This window comes from Daldinia vernicosa, assembly GCF_022497035.1.
Source record: "Daldinia vernicosa strain CBS 139.73 unplaced genomic scaffold F5Y00scaffold_74, whole genome shotgun sequence".
NCBI classification, from domain to species: Eukaryota; Fungi; Ascomycota; class Sordariomycetes; order Xylariales; family Hypoxylaceae; genus Daldinia; species Daldinia vernicosa.
In genome coordinates this window covers 1-15593 of record NW_025953990.1, presented here as the reverse complement: position 1 = coordinate 15593, position 15593 = coordinate 1, and the positions used below count along the sequence as shown (strand labels likewise).

At 47.8% G+C, this 15593-nt stretch overlaps 6 protein-coding genes across 6 annotated transcripts; 2 read left to right on the top strand and 4 right to left on the bottom strand.

Annotated features, from left to right (window-relative positions):
• Nucleotides 1-354: 354 nt before the first annotated feature.
• Nucleotides 355-1573, top strand: F5Y00DRAFT_266526 (uncharacterized protein; the record flags this gene model as incomplete). The annotated part of the gene is made up of 3 exons (XM_048011953.1): nucleotides 355-516; nucleotides 657-1123; nucleotides 1219-1573. 3 exons carry the CDS (start codon nucleotides 355-357, stop codon nucleotides 1571-1573), a joined length of 984 nt encoding a protein of 327 aa, XP_047860380.1.
• Nucleotides 1574-2324: 751 nt separating this feature from the next.
• F5Y00DRAFT_198728 (ENTH-domain-containing protein) lies at nucleotides 2325-4532 on the bottom strand. The gene is made up of 4 exons (XM_048005310.1): nucleotides 4222-4532; nucleotides 4066-4135; nucleotides 3783-4003; nucleotides 2325-3728 (listed from the first exon to the last, which is right to left on the bottom strand). The coding sequence occupies exons 1-4, from the start codon at nucleotides 4292-4294 to the stop codon at nucleotides 2362-2364; spliced, it is 1731 nt and encodes a 576-aa protein (XP_047860379.1). The 5' UTR covers nucleotides 4295-4532; the 3' UTR covers nucleotides 2325-2361.
• Nucleotides 4533-5593: 1061 nt separating this feature from the next.
• Nucleotides 5594-7301, bottom strand: F5Y00DRAFT_248607 (glutaminyl-peptide cyclotransferase). Its single transcript, XM_048009463.1, has 2 exons — nucleotides 6455-7301; nucleotides 5594-6396 (listed from the first exon to the last, which is right to left on the bottom strand). The coding sequence occupies exons 1-2, from the start codon at nucleotides 7108-7110 to the stop codon at nucleotides 5901-5903; spliced, it is 1152 nt and encodes a 383-aa protein (XP_047860378.1). The 5' UTR covers nucleotides 7111-7301; the 3' UTR covers nucleotides 5594-5900.
• A 1180-nt stretch (nucleotides 7302-8481) lies between these two features.
• Nucleotides 8482-12952, bottom strand: F5Y00DRAFT_248606 (uncharacterized protein). Its single transcript, XM_048009462.1, has 3 exons — nucleotides 11685-12952; nucleotides 11573-11620; nucleotides 8482-11516 (listed from the first exon to the last, which is right to left on the bottom strand). Exons 1-3 carry the CDS (start codon nucleotides 12439-12441, stop codon nucleotides 8797-8799), a joined length of 3525 nt encoding a protein of 1174 aa, XP_047860377.1. The 5' UTR covers nucleotides 12442-12952; the 3' UTR covers nucleotides 8482-8796.
• A 443-nt stretch (nucleotides 12953-13395) lies between these two features.
• Nucleotides 13396-13842, top strand: F5Y00DRAFT_266522 (uncharacterized protein; the record flags this gene model as incomplete). The annotated part of the gene is made up of 4 exons (XM_048011952.1): nucleotides 13396-13443; nucleotides 13511-13607; nucleotides 13670-13764; nucleotides 13822-13842. The coding sequence occupies 4 exons, from the start codon at nucleotides 13396-13398 to the stop codon at nucleotides 13840-13842; spliced, it is 261 nt and encodes an 86-aa protein (XP_047860376.1).
• F5Y00DRAFT_248604 (adenine nucleotide alpha hydrolases-like protein) lies at nucleotides 13421-15448 on the bottom strand. Its single transcript, XM_048009461.1, has 3 exons — nucleotides 13822-15448; nucleotides 13670-13764; nucleotides 13421-13607 (listed from the first exon to the last, which is right to left on the bottom strand). The coding sequence occupies exon 1, from the start codon at nucleotides 15256-15258 to the stop codon at nucleotides 14041-14043; it is 1218 nt and encodes a 405-aa protein (XP_047860375.1). The 5' UTR covers nucleotides 15259-15448; the 3' UTR covers nucleotides 13421-13607; nucleotides 13670-13764; nucleotides 13822-14040.
• Between the last annotated feature and the right edge of the window lie 145 nt (nucleotides 15449-15593).

Sequence of the window (15593 nt, the reverse complement as noted above, 5' to 3'; positions counted from 1 at the left end):
AAATTCCGATTCCGTATCGGTCAGCATACCGAGAGTCTATTAGCTCGTTTAGATATCGTATTTCTTGCCGTTGCAGGCTCTAATCGCATGCAATCGTATAATCAATAGCCTGCATGCTTACCGCTTCCCCGTCACTCGCTACCTCTCTCTCTCACTCTCTCGAACCGGGATCACGCAAGATACACCAATCCGTTGAAGTGCCATCTCTACTTTAATCCTAATTGCCAGCCCTATAACGCGACCAACCTACCCAGCGACAACGACTTCCACTCTTAAAGTACGACTCGCAACCTTCGCGCGTAAAAGAGTATAGCTCCTAGGGCTACGCGCTCAGAGCATCACGTACAAGAGAGCATGAACAACTACGCGAGCAGCGCCATGAACGAATACAATGCGTCAGTGCGGCCAGGGTCAACGAGACCAGGCACGCGATTTGCAGCCCCCATTCGGAATCCAGAGCACGCAGAGCCTTGGGATCAGATAAGCGACGAACATCGGAACGAGATCAACGATTGCGTGAGTGCCCCCTTTTCCAAGCCCATACGCGACCATATCTCGTTACGTATAACAACTATGCGAAGCCTCAACCAAGAAGCAAGGCAAACACTATATAGAAGAGACCATCAAGCTAACTAGTAGCGGTTACAAACGCGCAGTTCCACCTCTTCGACATGAACAAAGACGAACAGCTCGACTTCAGCGAATTCCGGTACGCGCTACAAGCCCTCGGCTTCTCCAACCTCTCGCGGCCCGATCTCATCGCGTCATTTAAGTCGGCCGCACGACCGCGTCCAGGCTGGACACCTCTGCCATCCCTCCCGAACCAGCCGCCGCCGCAAACCACGCCAGGCGTAGTCGACTTGCGGCTATCGCGCGAGGGCTTTCAATCAGTCGCGGCGCGGTACGTAGCAGCACGCGACCCGCGCGAGGAGCTGCTCAAGACGTTTGCGCTATTCGACCGCGGCGGCAAGGGCGTTATCACCGTCGACGACCTGCGCAGTGTCGTCAAAGAACTCGGCGAAGACGTGCCTGACAACGAGCTGCACAGCATGATCGAGCAGTTCGACGTCGAGGGCAAGGGCGGCGTCAGCCGCGAGGAGTTTCTAGGTATCTTCCTCGACAGGTGACGACGGGAGCCAGTCAGTCAGAAAGAAGCAGGTAGTCGAGAAACGAGAAGAGCGCAACTGAAGAAACCTCCGTCTGCTTCGCTAGTCCCAGAGACGACAAGATACCCAGAACTGGGAATCTAGCAGAAGTCGCATCATCAGGCGAGAGTTGGCTCCGAGTATCTATCTCTCCAAGCACCACACGCCGCCCATCTAGCGCGTGTCTGGAAACCGCAGGACGGAGCAAGAGGACCCAAGCGGCAAGCCAAGAGGTAGCCGAGACAGCCGGCCGGGATGCAACAACAGACAAGAAGATAGGAGAATGGGCGGGCCCGCTCGACAGACGAACAAAGGGGGGCGTGCTACGGAAGAAGAAGACGCGACGTAGAAAGAAGCTGGAGGGAGATAGAAGCAAACTTACAAGATACCCGGATACCCACACTGCATTACATTACGTTACGTTCTAATATTGCGCTATATTTCCCTCCCATTCTACATTTTACGCTATTACCTACCTACCTTGTGCTACCTACCGTGCCGGGGTCTGTTTTAATATGCCCCGAAAACCTGTATCGAAAGGGCGGTAAGAAGGGAGTGGTTGGGCTGGGCTGGACTGGGTTAGGTTGGAATTGTATATACCCATCACCCGTCTTGAGTACGAAGTGGACTGCTACTCTATTATGGATTGGTTTTAAGTTGCACACAGGGTTTAACTACATAGTATCTGTTTTGCCTGTCTGCTCTGGATGGAAGCTGGAAGGACGGGCGTTCAGGCAAAAGCAGATGGGAATGGCGAGTATACATGGGATATGTATGCATGTTTATATATCCAGTCAGGGTATAAGGATAAGAGGGTCGGGATTTGAAAACATCACGTTCAATTATAACAATATTATCTTGCTACACCGTTTTTAAAAAAGAGGCCCATTCAATGTCTTCTATTGATTGTTTTGGCACTACGGGACTGCTGCCATCAAATGAAATCCGTCCCAGCTTCTACCTAAAAGCACAGCGAGGCAGGAGAGGGAATTGTATCGTAGACCTAACCCCCACCTATGATTTTCCTTGGAGAGCAAATAGCAACCCTCCGGTACCCAACTCCTATCTACCATTAGTCGGCCGGAGGGCGCAGAGAACGCAATACGAGAAATGTGAACTAGGATGGGTATCACCCAACTTAGGAGAATGCATGCATCACCACATGCGAATGAAGAGCGCGCGATCTGCATCGCGAACGCCCTCGCAAAGAGAAATTCTAGAACTGGATGAGGTCTTGCCCCTGGTTGTTATTCTGTTGCGGCCGTGCCGCGAACGGGTTGCTCGCCCCGCCGTATCCATTCATACCAGCCGGTCCAGTAGCCGCAGGCATCTGCGGTGCGCCGTAAGATACCGTTGGCATGCCGGTGAACTGTTGCCGAAGGAATGGATTGTTGCCCGTAGCCTCGGCCGTGAGCCTGTTCGCGCCTGCACCAGCCGAATTGACAAAGGTACCAGGTGCTGTATGCTGGGAAGGAATACGAAGATCACCAGTATTTCCAAATGTGTCCATACCGTCGCCGCTAGCAAGAAGGGCGTTAAGCTTTCGTTCATGTTCACTAAGCTGCTTCTGAGGCTGCTGTGTTTGAAAGGACGGCTGGGGTTGGGGTTGGGGTTGGGGAGACGGAGTGAATCCCTGGAGCGACTTCTGCTCAGGAAGACTCTGCAAGCTGCTTAGAGTAGGGATTGCCGGGGCCTGGGATTGCTGCTGCTGTCGTCCAAAACCGCTAGCGAAGGGATTATTCGACCCGGTGGGCATCGGCTTGAGTGCCGCTTGGTTGTTGTTAGAAGCCCATGGGTTGTTGCTTCCAGGCTGGACGACTGGCTCTGGAGAAGCAGTAGGCTGAGGTTGGAACTGAGGCTGGAACTGGGGTTGCTGGCCGTAAGGATTGTATCCAGTAGGCTGCATTTGGAATTGCTGCGCCGGAAGCTGGAGAGTGTTTTGTTGCTGCATCTGCTGTTGAAACTGTTGTTGCTGCTGCTGCTGTTGACCGTATGGGTCATACACACCTGTCGGTTGAGGGTTGAAACCGTTGTTAAAGCCATTCGTGTAGCCATTCGCTGGGTACCCAGTGTACGAATTGTTCACGTATCCGGTCGGCTGCGGTTGCATCATCTGGTTTTGGTCGATCGGGTTTCCAAGCCAATCAACATTGCTGCCTTGCTGGTATCCCATATTCATACCAGTCGGTTGAGGCGCGTTGCTCGGTCCAGCATCGTCGAATAGTGAACTAGCATTGCTTTCTTCCAATTCTCGCCTTCTTCGTTCATCTTCTTCCTGGCTAAGTTTAATGGCCTTAGCCAAGTCGTCATCATCCTCAGGTCCCTGGCGGCTTTCGCGTTTCCTTCGATCCTCTTCTTCTTGGTATTTGCTGGCTTCTATTGCTAACTTGTACTCGGCATCCTCTTCCTCGTCGCTATGTCTTCGGTGAGGTCGGTGGTTTGCTCGTGGGACCGTGGCGCCCTCAGGCGCGAATTCTTCGATACCAGTAACACGGGACTTCCACGTCTTCCGATCGCTGCGTTCGGCTCGCAGCCGCTCTTCATCCAGAATCAAAGCAGTCAACTCTTTCGCGGCAACTCGGACTAGATACCCATAATTAATGGCACGACTTTCAATCACATCTCAGAATAACTCACCATTTTGTCCTACATCCCGGCCCTCTTCGTCGATATAGACAAACTCGCGCAAGGTTTTGATGATGTAAATATTCTTCCGCGCCCAGGTAACGATGAGCTCGGACCCTTCGTGAAGACAATAATCCAAGACTTTCAGAGCCTTCAACACGTGCCTCCAATTCTTGCCTTTGTCGTTTAGGCGCTTGTCGAGCATGTCAACGATGTCATAGAACTCGGTCGATCTGGAGAAGTAGTTAGAGAAACTGGTATACCGCAAGTATAGTGCAATTGCGGGTGAGCCTACGAATTGAATGTGAGATGAGCGATCTCGCTCATCTGGGTTCCGGTCGGGCCCCATGGGTCATTACTCGTCGCTGAGGAAAATAAATCAGCATTCAACTTCAACCAGGCGCAAGATAGTCCGGTATGGACGGATAGTAAATGGTTGCACTCTACTGACCTTCGCGCACTTTGACCTGGACACTCGAGTAACCCTTGGTGACATTTTTAACACTTCTCATAACCTTAGACATCTTGGCGATATTCCTCCAAACGAACGAAACCGGCTATGCGAATGCAATAATAACAGGAGGAGGCGAAGACGAGCCCTGTGGCGTGATGGGTTGAAATGTTGGGGATGATACGATCGCAGAGTGATCAGTAGTCGGCGCGACGAAAGCGCAATCCAGCCGGCGGATTATCTCTCAGTTACCGTTTATTGTAAATCCAGCGTCGTCGCAGACTTGTCTAATGCAAGAGCCGTCGACAGCTCCGACGACAACTTTTGCCCGCGACTCAGAATGAGGAAATAGACAAGCACAGATCCTCTAGTGGTTTAATCGCGATTAAGGGGGGCCGAGTTCTTCGGAGAAAGGGGAGGAGGTTGGTGGAATTGGTCGATTAGAATAACTTTTAATTGATGAACTGAGGAAGTTGGGAGGGGAGCCCAAAGCTGTGCCTGTACACGTTGTACAATACCGTACGCACCCAAAAGAGACGAGACAGGCGTAATGCGGGCCTTGGCAACAGGAGACGCAGCAGCGATACGTACCCGGGGTTATTTGTTGCAAGTATTAGAACTTAGTCGTGTAACCGGCGAAGGTCTTCGAATAACAAAAAGGCAGAATTATCAATACAGAGGAAAAGGGGCAAGATTAAATAACTACAGGCTAAAACCAAGTAATAACGGAAAATAGATAATTCAAATGGTAAGATTATCCTTTCGTCTTTACAATTAACAATTGACGAAAGGGAAAGCAGATGATTGTTAAAGGCAAATCAGCAACCATTGAAAATTAGAGTAGATTAGGTGGTTAGAATGGGCAAAAATAGGAGACTACTTACATACCTGCCTAGGTACCTACATAATAATAAGGTTGAAATGGGTTGGCTGGTTGGCTGGTTGGCTGGCTTGTATGGGGTCAGTCAGGCGGGATAATTGATTAGGTACATGATAAGATACGTACATGGTACAATACATAAAATATGTACTTCCATTACTCTTACTTTAGGGTGGCCATTTGTGACGCGGCAGGAAAGCGTCCCCGTGAGCCCCATCGACGTGTACTGTCTTCCTGTTGGTCAGCGTCGCGCAAGCTACGCTTCTTCCGTTTTACACATGAGCATTTCCAGTACATTTACGTATTGTACATAAGGTTCTTGCATTACCTTATGTACATAATGTACTCCACGTATGTACTACTACGTATGTACCTACTTTAGTATGTGTAGAAGCATGTCACCCTATTCGTCGAGTCTTGGATGACGTAGATTAGTGGAGTCCTCAATCTCAATTGAACCCTTTAGAAACCTTTCAGCTTCATCGAATGTACCCTTATGCACAAAATCTCCATACATACATTGCATTACGACCTGCTTACTGGTGAGCGCATACATGAACGTAGTATTACCTATTGGTAATATGCAGTCAGGAGTACTGGAGATAATTATTGCAATACAACGCTTGCTTGTGACAAAGGCACTTCCTTACACCGTTGCCGTTGAGAGAAATAAGTCAGGGGCTTAGGTAGCGAGAATCACTATGCCCATTCAACGCCAATACATAAAACATAAAATCGCTCCCATATAAAATACAAAAAGATCCAGCAACCAATCCATATCAAATAGGTTAACAGTTATCTACCTGGCGCTAGAGCCATCGGTAGCTTCTGTAGGTTCAACCTCCATCATATCCAACCACTCGAGCGTAAAAGCTGTGACGATTTTAGACCAGTCACGTACAGTCGGCATATCTAGGTGGGCGCCGTCGTCTGCCATTGTGTGCCACGCATCGGGGAATGGGGAGGCAATCATATGTAGAATTGGCACCCCACGAGCAATAAAGGGCTTGTGATCGTCCTCGATGTAGAGAGATCGAAAAGAAGTTGGCTTCTTCTCCGATTCGGGTAGAAAGGGGCGCTTCGGCTTCGACTCAAGAAGATCTAGCTTACGCATCCTATCTTCGATACTGGCCATAGCCTTATAAGCCCAATGCGTTGACAGGAACAACGACGGCACCGTTGGGTCAGGGGCCCCGAGAAGGTCCAGAAGCACAAGCATGCTAATCTGATCCAGCGGGTTGCGGTAGAACGACATTGCTGGGTGAGGGGAATTCTCCCAATGCTCAGCCAGAGCTCTGAGTTTTCGTCAGTCCGTGCTGTATCGTACAAAGGTGAATATATATTAAGGCTTACCGGGATCCGTAGAGCGAGTCAGTTTCCGACCACCTCTGAAATGCCTCCTCGCCATCGAACAAGATAATTTGTACGCCCATATCCATCGCCACAGTTCCTCCTTCGCCAAGCGCAGACATTTCGTCGTGCATCTGTGTAATAAACTTGTCGATGTACCTCGCAACGTGCATGAGAATAGCACAAGGCACTGCGCTATCAGTAGCACCAACGAATCCTTCAGGGGTAATCAAGCTATCGTAATGAGCCGCGAGCGTCAACAGATTTGACTGTCCCTCTTTAACCCATGGTGGCTCCCTCTTGAATACCAGATTCGCGAATGGTAACTCTTTGTTCCCTGAGACAGGGGTTTTCGAAGTTGAATTATACCACTCGATATTCCATTTTGGTAGCTCGTTGGTGAAGAAGTCCACGAAATGTTTTTGGACAGCAGCCTGACCGGGAGTGCCCGGAACCCGCGGGATTAAAACTGGCGCGAGAAGCTTACCTTTCTCAATATCGAAGTCATCACCTCCGGATGGGACCAATTTAAGAAAGTTGTCCGATAGCGCCGTGTATGCGACGACGGGTGCGATGAGAAGCTGATGCAGGGCCAAGAGGAATAGCGTCGAGATTACGCGGCCCGGCATTACCAAGCTCAATATGTTTGGGCGCTTCATAGCTGCCTAATCCGCTGACTACCTCGAACCAGCGAGGCCATTCATTATACGATACACCTGTCTAATCGAAATGGAAGATGCCAGGTGATGCGTTGGAATTGAAACTAAACAAACAAACTGGACAAAGTTCAACTTTAGCCGTGTCTGTAATCATTGGTCATTACCCCTTATCCTTATCTGCAAGGCTGAAACATAGACGGCATCAATTACAAGTTGTTGCCGACTGTACCTGAATACGTCCTTAGCCGATTTAAATGATATGCGTTTATGAGTTTAATGCATTAAGCCGTATATAAAGCTCATACATACAAGTAACTAATCATACAAGTGTACAATTTCTATCAACCGTCCACCTAAATTTAATTACATAAAACATCTCATATATGATAATGATATAATTCCTTTTGTAGACTTCTGAAAATATTCAAAATGGGTAGCTTTTTTGTACTTGTAAACACAGCTTGATAGTTCAGCTAGTTACAAGTAGCGGAAATACTCTAAAGGGACCTGTAGTGCAATCAGCTGGCACTTGGGGAAATGGATTCATACATATAACATAGGAAGAATCACATATTCAGCCTTCCATAGTTGGTTGGAGCTTGGTCAAGCTTTATAAGCTAAGTATTACATAGAACTTATAAACCGTTAAAGGTCCGAACTCATCAGACCTTCGAAGCGAAACACCTCGTTAATTCAGCCCAATAATAAAAAATCAAATTCGAGGGTTGATTTATTATCACAGGATGTCTTTTACATGTCGAGGCATAATGTTAATAATCGTACTTGGTGAGATGTTGAAACCTACCCAGGCACTAGATACATCTAAGGATGAGAGCAGAAAGGACAGAACTTTGTCGAAGCATAAAAAACGATGTATCTGGCTGAGGTCGGACTAAGAATATACGCAATAGAAGTCTTTTATTATAACCAATAATACCTAAAACTTTTCCTAGCAGTTGGTCTAATACCAACTATGAATAAAGAATACATACTTAGTATGTACGTACGTTAAATAACTAATGTGCTACCAGTCAAGACTTGCTATATCTCAAAATCCCAAACATTAAATCAATAGTTATTGCAATAGGTGACTCGTGATATTTAGTGAGTAGGTTTTCTATAACATAGAATAAAGGGTTATATATGGCCTAACACCCCCTTACGGAAGCGAAATCATGTCACAAGCAGTAATATGCGGAGGTAAGTGCCTAATGCTTCAAATACCTACGAATATGATATGAATATCCCGCTTAAGAAACGAAGGACCTGTTCATCTATCGCGCAAGAAAGTAAAAATAGAAGCTTCTAACACTGAATTGATTTTAGTCTTGAGCAAAGTCGACCTTAATTAGCATAGGACAGACGTTAGAAGGTAGGTATGCATATAAATGCTTTTACCCCTGAATTTATTCGAGCCTTTACACACCTCCCTAGACCTTAAAACTAGAGCCATGAAAAAAAAGCCAAGCTGAGTAATGATAAAATCAAATGTTCCATTAGGTATCTACCAGCATCGCAACTAAATATCTTCGCCATACGCCATTCCTTTAGCTTTGAACACTCCCTAAGCTCGCGGCGTCGCGAATCAATGAATATCTTCCCTACGAATCCCTAAAACTCATCGCGACTATACACCTGATATAATACAAATAACTACAATACCTGTCTGAGACTATAAACGGTGCTTTATGTCTCTCCTATTTCTGCACTTGCGTCCTCTTGATAGTTACCAACGCCGCTCATATCCACATCGACGTCAGTATCACCGGGCAATGCGGCTTCGCTGTTGGTTGCAGTATCGGCTGTGGTATCGAAACTGGTAGAGAAGGATGCGACTTGCTTGCCCTTCTGACTCCTGCTAGCCTCGGTGACTTGCACCTGGACTGTGTCTTGAGTGTCGTTTTCGTCTGTGGTAGTTGCTGCTAGATCTGCCAGTCGTTTTCGCTCAACCCATGCCGGTGGTAAACCAGGACCGCTATCTGCGTTACCGTAATCACTCTTCTTGGTACCCTTCGGCCATCGACCGGGACCACGGCCGGTGCCGCCAGGCTTACGTTTACCTGAAGTTGTCTTCTGAGCCGACTTCCGAATACTGGCACCACCTGTTGAGCGACGAGCTTTGGGCCGTACAGTTCGTCGCGAGCTTGGAGGTGGGATACGCGGAAGAGGCGGCGGTCTAGCAATACTCGAGTTGAGGCGTGAAATGGCCGTGCGCCTGTTATTTATCGGAGGGAAAACTTGGAATCTGTTGGCTGGGATAGTTTCATATGGCTTAAGCCAATCATTTTCGTCCTCTGGAATATTCGCAGGAGCAGTAGCACCAACCGAAGTACTTGGATCTTCAGACCGGCTTGCAGAAGTGTTTGCGTTTTCCTTGCCAATACCATTAGGTTTTATATCCTCAGGAGGCTCGATAATGGCATTATCATTTGGTTCCGTCGATTCGAGGACGGACGATTCGGCGCCTAGAGGCGGTTTTTGGTTGGCAGGCTGCTGGATAGCGAAGTCTCCGGTCGCAATACCGCTCTCTTCCAGGGTCTGGACAGCTTTGACTTCTTCGTCCTCTTCGCGGGGAGCGATCGTGTTAAGGGCTGGCCCCAACTCGAAATTTGTAGCGTTGCTACGGCCCATGACATAAGGCATCCATGTGAGGTTTTTGGGAATTAGCTTAACGTAATTCTTTGCCTCCCATTTTGCAACTTCTTTATGACAGTAGGATATATCAACCCGGAACGCGTAGACTTGAGTGACGGGATCCCGAACGAGGAAACGGAGTGCTTCGAGGGCCGAGATAACATCATCCGGAGTCATTCCTGTATCGTCTGATATCTGCCTAATGCTCAGGCCCTTCCTCTGCAACTTGTTTTCGGGCATGTGTTCAATGAGATACTTGCACATGACCAATCTCCAATAATTTCGATACGACACGAGGCCCATATCAGATAGCGGCTTCTCAGGAGAGCCAGTTTTCTCCTCTACTTTTGTTAAAAGATAAGAGAAGTCGATGAGCAGATGGCCGTAACCTTTTCGCTGATGGATGGGCAATGTGAGGATGCAGCTCACATTATTCTGACTGCTCGCACGCTTTTCTTTGGAAAAGTAGCCGACAAAGTGATAGCCTAGATCATCGTACTCGCAAAGGACGTAGAATAGGAATGGCTCAACATCGTAATATAGCGTCTTGGAACCGAGAAAGAGCTTGGCTAGAAGGCAGAGGTTTTGACAGTACACTGGATTTTTTCGACCATCAACCTCGAAGAAGGAAACTGAGCCGTGTCGGTATATCTCATCGCCAGGAGGGTGTTTTGCGGCGCATTTGAGCTTGTGACGCCAGGCAACGTAATCCGAGTTCATATATTTTAAGCAGAATTCGCAAATGTATAGGACTCGGTTGCGACTATACTCTTCGGGGTACGGTGCAGCATACCACGTGTCTATTTCCCAGCCGCCAAATTCGATGCATTCAATCTGGCTTGCGGGACCAGAAGCCTTCCGTGACTTCTTTACTGGTACCTCTGCTTCGGCTTGCATAGCAAGCAATCTATTCCTCCATTCTTCTTCCGCCTTTTGTTTCGCCTCATCGAACCGTCGCCGGTCATCTTTAGTGGGTAGCGTCTTCGTCGTATCCGCTTGTTCCTCGCTTAGGATGCCACCATATGGCTTACCCTTAAGCTCATCTGGTTCTTTATCATAAAAGGAGTAAAATGGCTGGGAATAGCTGGAAGGAAAGAACGGCGTCATTGGGGGTGGTTCCGCAACAGCTGCAGCTCGTGTTGACGCGACATTTCTGGATGAACGAGATGATCGGGATGTGGTTGCCCGGCCAGATCGTTTCCTCCGGGCTCTTGAGGTGTGTGAAAGTTTATGCAATTCCGTAGCACTCACTCGCATCTTTACCAGCAGGGTAGAACGCGACTTCTTAACAATCGTGCATAGAGCCTCTGAAGTTGATGCTTTGCGCCGCAGGGAACGCCCTGACCTTGGTCTACTTGATGCTTCTGCCGAGTTTGCTGTCTCCTGTATCACTTCGTCTTGAGCAGATTCATCAGAAGTATTTTTTCTTCGCTTCCGTAGTGACATTGCTTCCTCTACGTTCACCTCCGCCTCGGGTGACGACGTCTTCCTTTTCCGCAGGCTTCGCGAATCCATAGGGTCTCCGTCGGGTATCGACTGATCAAAAATAGAGTGCGAATTCGGCTTGTTCATGCCGCGTTGAGAAGGGAGTAGATCTCGGACAAGTTTGGGAGCGGTTGATAGACTGGTCACAGTAGGGGATAAATCACTATCGTCAGCCCCATTCAGCTCTATATCGTGATCGCCTTCTGCGTTCTCACGATCAAAAGGCGCTTCCGAGCCTGATCCTGAATCATCAGCAGCACAGTCTGGACATCTCCAAATTGATGCATCTATATAAATGGGTGAGTGACATAACTAAACATAAACTATCGGGCGCGAAACATACTGTTTTTATCGTCAAGTGCTCCTTCTTCTCGGGCGCATTGTTGGTGAGCTAAGTGTCGCAAGTTAGATCACTAATAAAAAGGGATAAACACCTACAGAGACATTATACGTACCATGTTCACCACATCTCTTGCATGCAAGGTAGGCCTCGAATTCTTCTCCCGGATCGTGTTCCTCATCCTTTTTACAAAAGATACAGCTATTAGGGTCAGCAGCGTCAGAGTCTTCCTCCTCCTCCTCCTCTTCTTCGTCGTCATTTTCGACGGCTTCTTCCCATTCTGCTGCTGATTCCCGACTGGAGCCTGACATCAGGCTGATATCATTGTCACTATCGCTCTCTTCATCGGTATCGCCAGGTTTGATTTTTACGGCGCCAACACCTTCGTTTTCGTCTTCGTCTTCATCCACGTCGGCAGCTTCTTCTGCCACATCCTCCTCATCGCTAGAATTAGCGTTTGCATTAATATGATGTTGTCTAGCGTCATCGTCGTCCTCCTCTCCTTCTGCATCAACATCGAAGGCATCGTCATCGTCATGAATGTCACCATCGCTGACCGAGGCCTCGTCATCGTGATCACCAGCTTCACCACCACTAACTGGCATACCGTCTAATTCTCCTTCTGCGCCGTAGTGTGTAGCCGTCTTGTCTCCGAGTACCATGTTCGCACCTATGGTACTATCATTGCTGTAACTTTGTGTAATATGATCGGCCGTTGTATAGGCCGAATCCCCTGGGTTGCCCGAGGGCAAGGGGCCGCCGCTATCTACCATCATAGGGTCGTTTGGTAGCTCCTCTTCAAACTCGGCATCCTCTTCGGACAGTACTACGCTTTGTTGTAGTTCTTCTTGCATGAGTTGCGTATTGGCCATCGCCTTACGGATTTGGCATGTAAGGTTGACGAGTATCGTGTATTAAAGTGTGGTGTCTTTCTATTTATGTGAGAGGCGGCAGTATAGGATTAGGTGTATCTTGTAACGAGTGCTCCAACACCTCCGAGTCGCGCCACTTCGCGTTACCGAGGACCTTGTCGCATACCTGTCGTAAAAGGACGAATATGACTATGAAGCTCGGAAATATTGGGAGTACAAAGACGGGATAGGTATAAAATCGAATGCTGGTAATACCCAAGGCATTTGAGACGTGTGGATTGGAGTTTATTTCGCCGACTTGGAAGTGAGGTTGTAGACGCGCCGTATATCGTGGCTAAGGTAATTATTGCACGTTAGTCATAGAATCCCTTGATTTGGAGAAGGATTCTACGCGTCTTCCTGGGAAAATAAATAATAAAAGAAGTGACGAAGGGTGATTAATGTACTTGAAAGTGATGAAATGAATCCCCCTCGCGCCGTCTTTGGATGTGGTGAGTTAAAGTTGGTGGTGCAACTGCTATGGCTCCACAATTTAGTCATCTTGGGAAGTCGCCTTGACAACATCTATGCAAGTTAGAAGGCGCACTGACTAACCCAATATGTATGGTACCCCAGGTACCCCAAAGCTTAGACCCATTGAGCCATTTAACGCCGAAGCTTGCCAAAGCAGCCTGGAACTGCTTCACTAACTTAACGTCGCTAAGGCTGCCAAGGCAAATTATTCTGCCTTAGGCTGCAATATTGAGTCGACATCATTGGCTATCGAACTCAACCATCTCGACCTCAATCACACAAAGAAAGCTACTACAAGTTGCCTGTCAACTGACACCCTCAACAAGTAATTGCAACCGACCGTGCGGTCATACATCATTGTGAGTCCCGCAAACCTAATCACGATATATCCCTAATGTTTCCACACTAACTTTTCGTCTTACCGCAGCCTGTAGTTCCGCAATGGCCGTCCCCTTCGAAGCACTGATTCCATATGGAATCATCCTAGCCGTAAGACCTCCTGGCCTACGACAACTTACCTCGACAGTAGACTGTTTGGATACTAAGGCTTTATCAGATGTTTAGCGCCACTGGCGCGGGACTTTCCAAATTTAGAAATTGGCAAAACGGCGGCAAGAGGGCGAGGCGATCGTTAGATCAGTGGGATAGACAGAGTACGGCAAATCCGCAATATGATGTATTTGGGCTTGGTGGAAACTGACTTTATTTCCCGCAGTGATGAACCGCGACATGCGCCTTACAGGATGGCTACGAGGACAGAGCGACGCAACCGCAGCCCCCGCAGGATTCGAGCTGAACAACCCATGGCGGGTATGTTCTGCAGTTGATAAATACGTTGATGATACCTGGAACTGACATATTATATAGGTCGAGAAGCGATTTACGTAGATGGAATAATAGAGAGGTTGGGGAAGGAAAAAACATGTCCACGACGGACAACTACTTGTACAAAGTCTATAAAATACAGCCCCTGATATTCAAGCAGTCTTGTCGTGCGTCTGTTGCTGGTCATCACTTTATTTAGGGTATCATTTAAATCCTATTCTAACAGACCCAGGGATGCCGGAACGCCTGCCTACTTTATGTCTATATCGTAATCTCTGGACGGTTCTTATTCAGGGTTTCGAGAAGCATACAAGCTTGGCATAGCTTCTGGCTCGACATATAACCACATTTCTCGCATGTGCCAAGCTTTTGCTTCAACCTGATGGGAAGACTAGTGCCTGCTGTCTTTTGTTGACCGTTGACTGGGTTTGACCTGTCATGAAATTGTGCCTTGGGCTTTTCAGCCGTGACCTCTGTTTCGAGTCCGGCGGTCTCGGCTGCTTCATTTTCTCTGAGTTGTTTCTCCATAGCCGCCATCTCACCACCGTTTGTGCGACCATTTGACGAACCGCAGCCACCGATATTATCTTCATCAGTAGGGGCTCGGTTAGGTATAGCCTTCCCATCACAAGCACAAGAACTTGGTGTAGCACCGGGTACCAGTCTCGCCATATCCTCCCCACTTCGAACGACGTCCAATATGGCACTGGGACGGACTTTCTCTAGATTCTTGATCAAACTTCTAGCACTTCCTCTGAAGGCTTCCGGACTGTAGATGCATTCGGTGCTGAAATAGTCGAGCTTTTTGTGGTGCGCATACAATACAATTTCCTTCTCGTATGAGTATTTTAGCGGCTTACTCCTCTTGACCTCGCTCGCGTCGCTTCCGGTAACAATGCTCGTGCTCCTTGATAAGCGCGGTAGATCTCCTCGAAGGAGGTTCATAAGAACGGTCTCTGCGACATCATCGGCATTATGACCTGTGACGACATGTTTGATCCCCAACATCTTCGCGCCCCTATCTAGAGCCTGTCGTCGGAAGACGCCACAATAAGTACAATTGCCTTTCTTGCCGATTGTCTCCACAACCTGGTCCATGGTCCAGCCGTACAGTTCATCATAGCCTACTATTTTCAGCGGCATGTTGTACTGCACCGCGTTGCGTTTAACTGTTTCAAGGGAATCATCCCTATAACCCTTAATGCCCTCGTCGATACTCAGAAGTATTAAATCAACTCCATAGTTGTGTCTCTCGTTCAGTGTCTTGAGCACCGAAGCTAAAACGGTTGAATCCTTGCCACCCGATGCACCGATGGCAACTTTTTCCCCCGGAAAGAAAAGCCTTGACGAAGTTATTGTGTGATGCACTTCATCTTCAAATATTCGGATAAAACAGCTCTTGCAAAGCTTCTGGTAGTTTTTTGGCCTCTTGATCAAGGCTCGCTCTGTCTTGCAGAGGGCACAAAGCGCCGGTGGCATTCTCTATAGGACTTGAGCTTTTAACGAGGAAATAGATAATTAAGTAAATCTTGTAAATATAAAGGAATCTTATTATTGGAAAATAGATCGGAATAGCGTCACAAAATTTAAGATCTGCCGAGATTGACTCATGTCCATCATTCAAGGTTCCAATGCTTACAGCACATGCAAAGTTCCAGTTGTTCGAAGAATTTTGGTGGGGTTGAAGATATCAAGGTACATACAAAGATACATAAGGTGCGATATAAGTCTCTAGCATGAGACAGGGTAGCGCGGTGCTAAGTGGGGTTATTTAACCCAGTATGGCTAGTAGGTAGCTTTGCATACAAATTTAT

Excerpts from the sequence above, each read along its gene's own strand:
- F5Y00DRAFT_198728 (XM_048005310.1), bottom strand. The coding sequence starts at position 4,294 with ATGTCTAAGGTTATGAGAAGTGTTAAAAATGTCACCAAGGGTTACTCG. Across the intron at positions 4,004-4,065 it reads GCTCATCTCACATTCAATTC|ATCGACCGAGTTCTATGACA; the intron begins GTAGGCTCACCC and ends CTACTTCTCCAG. Across the intron at positions 3,729-3,782 it reads CCGGGATGTAGGACAAAATG|TCCGAGTTGCCGCGAAAGAG; the intron begins GTGAGTTATTCT and ends ATGGGTATCTAG.
- F5Y00DRAFT_248606 (XM_048009462.1), bottom strand. The coding sequence starts at position 12,441 with ATGGCCAATACGCAACTCATGCAAGAAGAACTACAACAAAGCGTAGTA. Across the intron at positions 11,621-11,684 it reads CAAGAGATGTGGTGAACATG|CTCACCAACAATGCGCCCGA; the intron begins GTACGTATAATG and ends TGCGACACTTAG. Across the intron at positions 11,517-11,572 it reads AGCACTTGACGATAAAAACA|ATGCATCAATTTGGAGATGT; the intron begins GTATGTTTCGCG and ends CCATTTATATAG.
- F5Y00DRAFT_248604 (XM_048009461.1), bottom strand. The coding sequence starts at position 15,258 with ATGCCACCGGCGCTTTGTGCCCTCTGCAAGACAGAGCGAGCCTTGATC.
- F5Y00DRAFT_248607 (XM_048009463.1), bottom strand. The coding sequence starts at position 7,110 with ATGAAGCGCCCAAACATATTGAGCTTGGTAATGCCGGGCCGCGTAATC. Across the intron at positions 6,397-6,454 it reads GACTCGCTCTACGGATCCCG|AGCTCTGGCTGAGCATTGGG; the intron begins GTAAGCCTTAAT and ends ACGAAAACTCAG.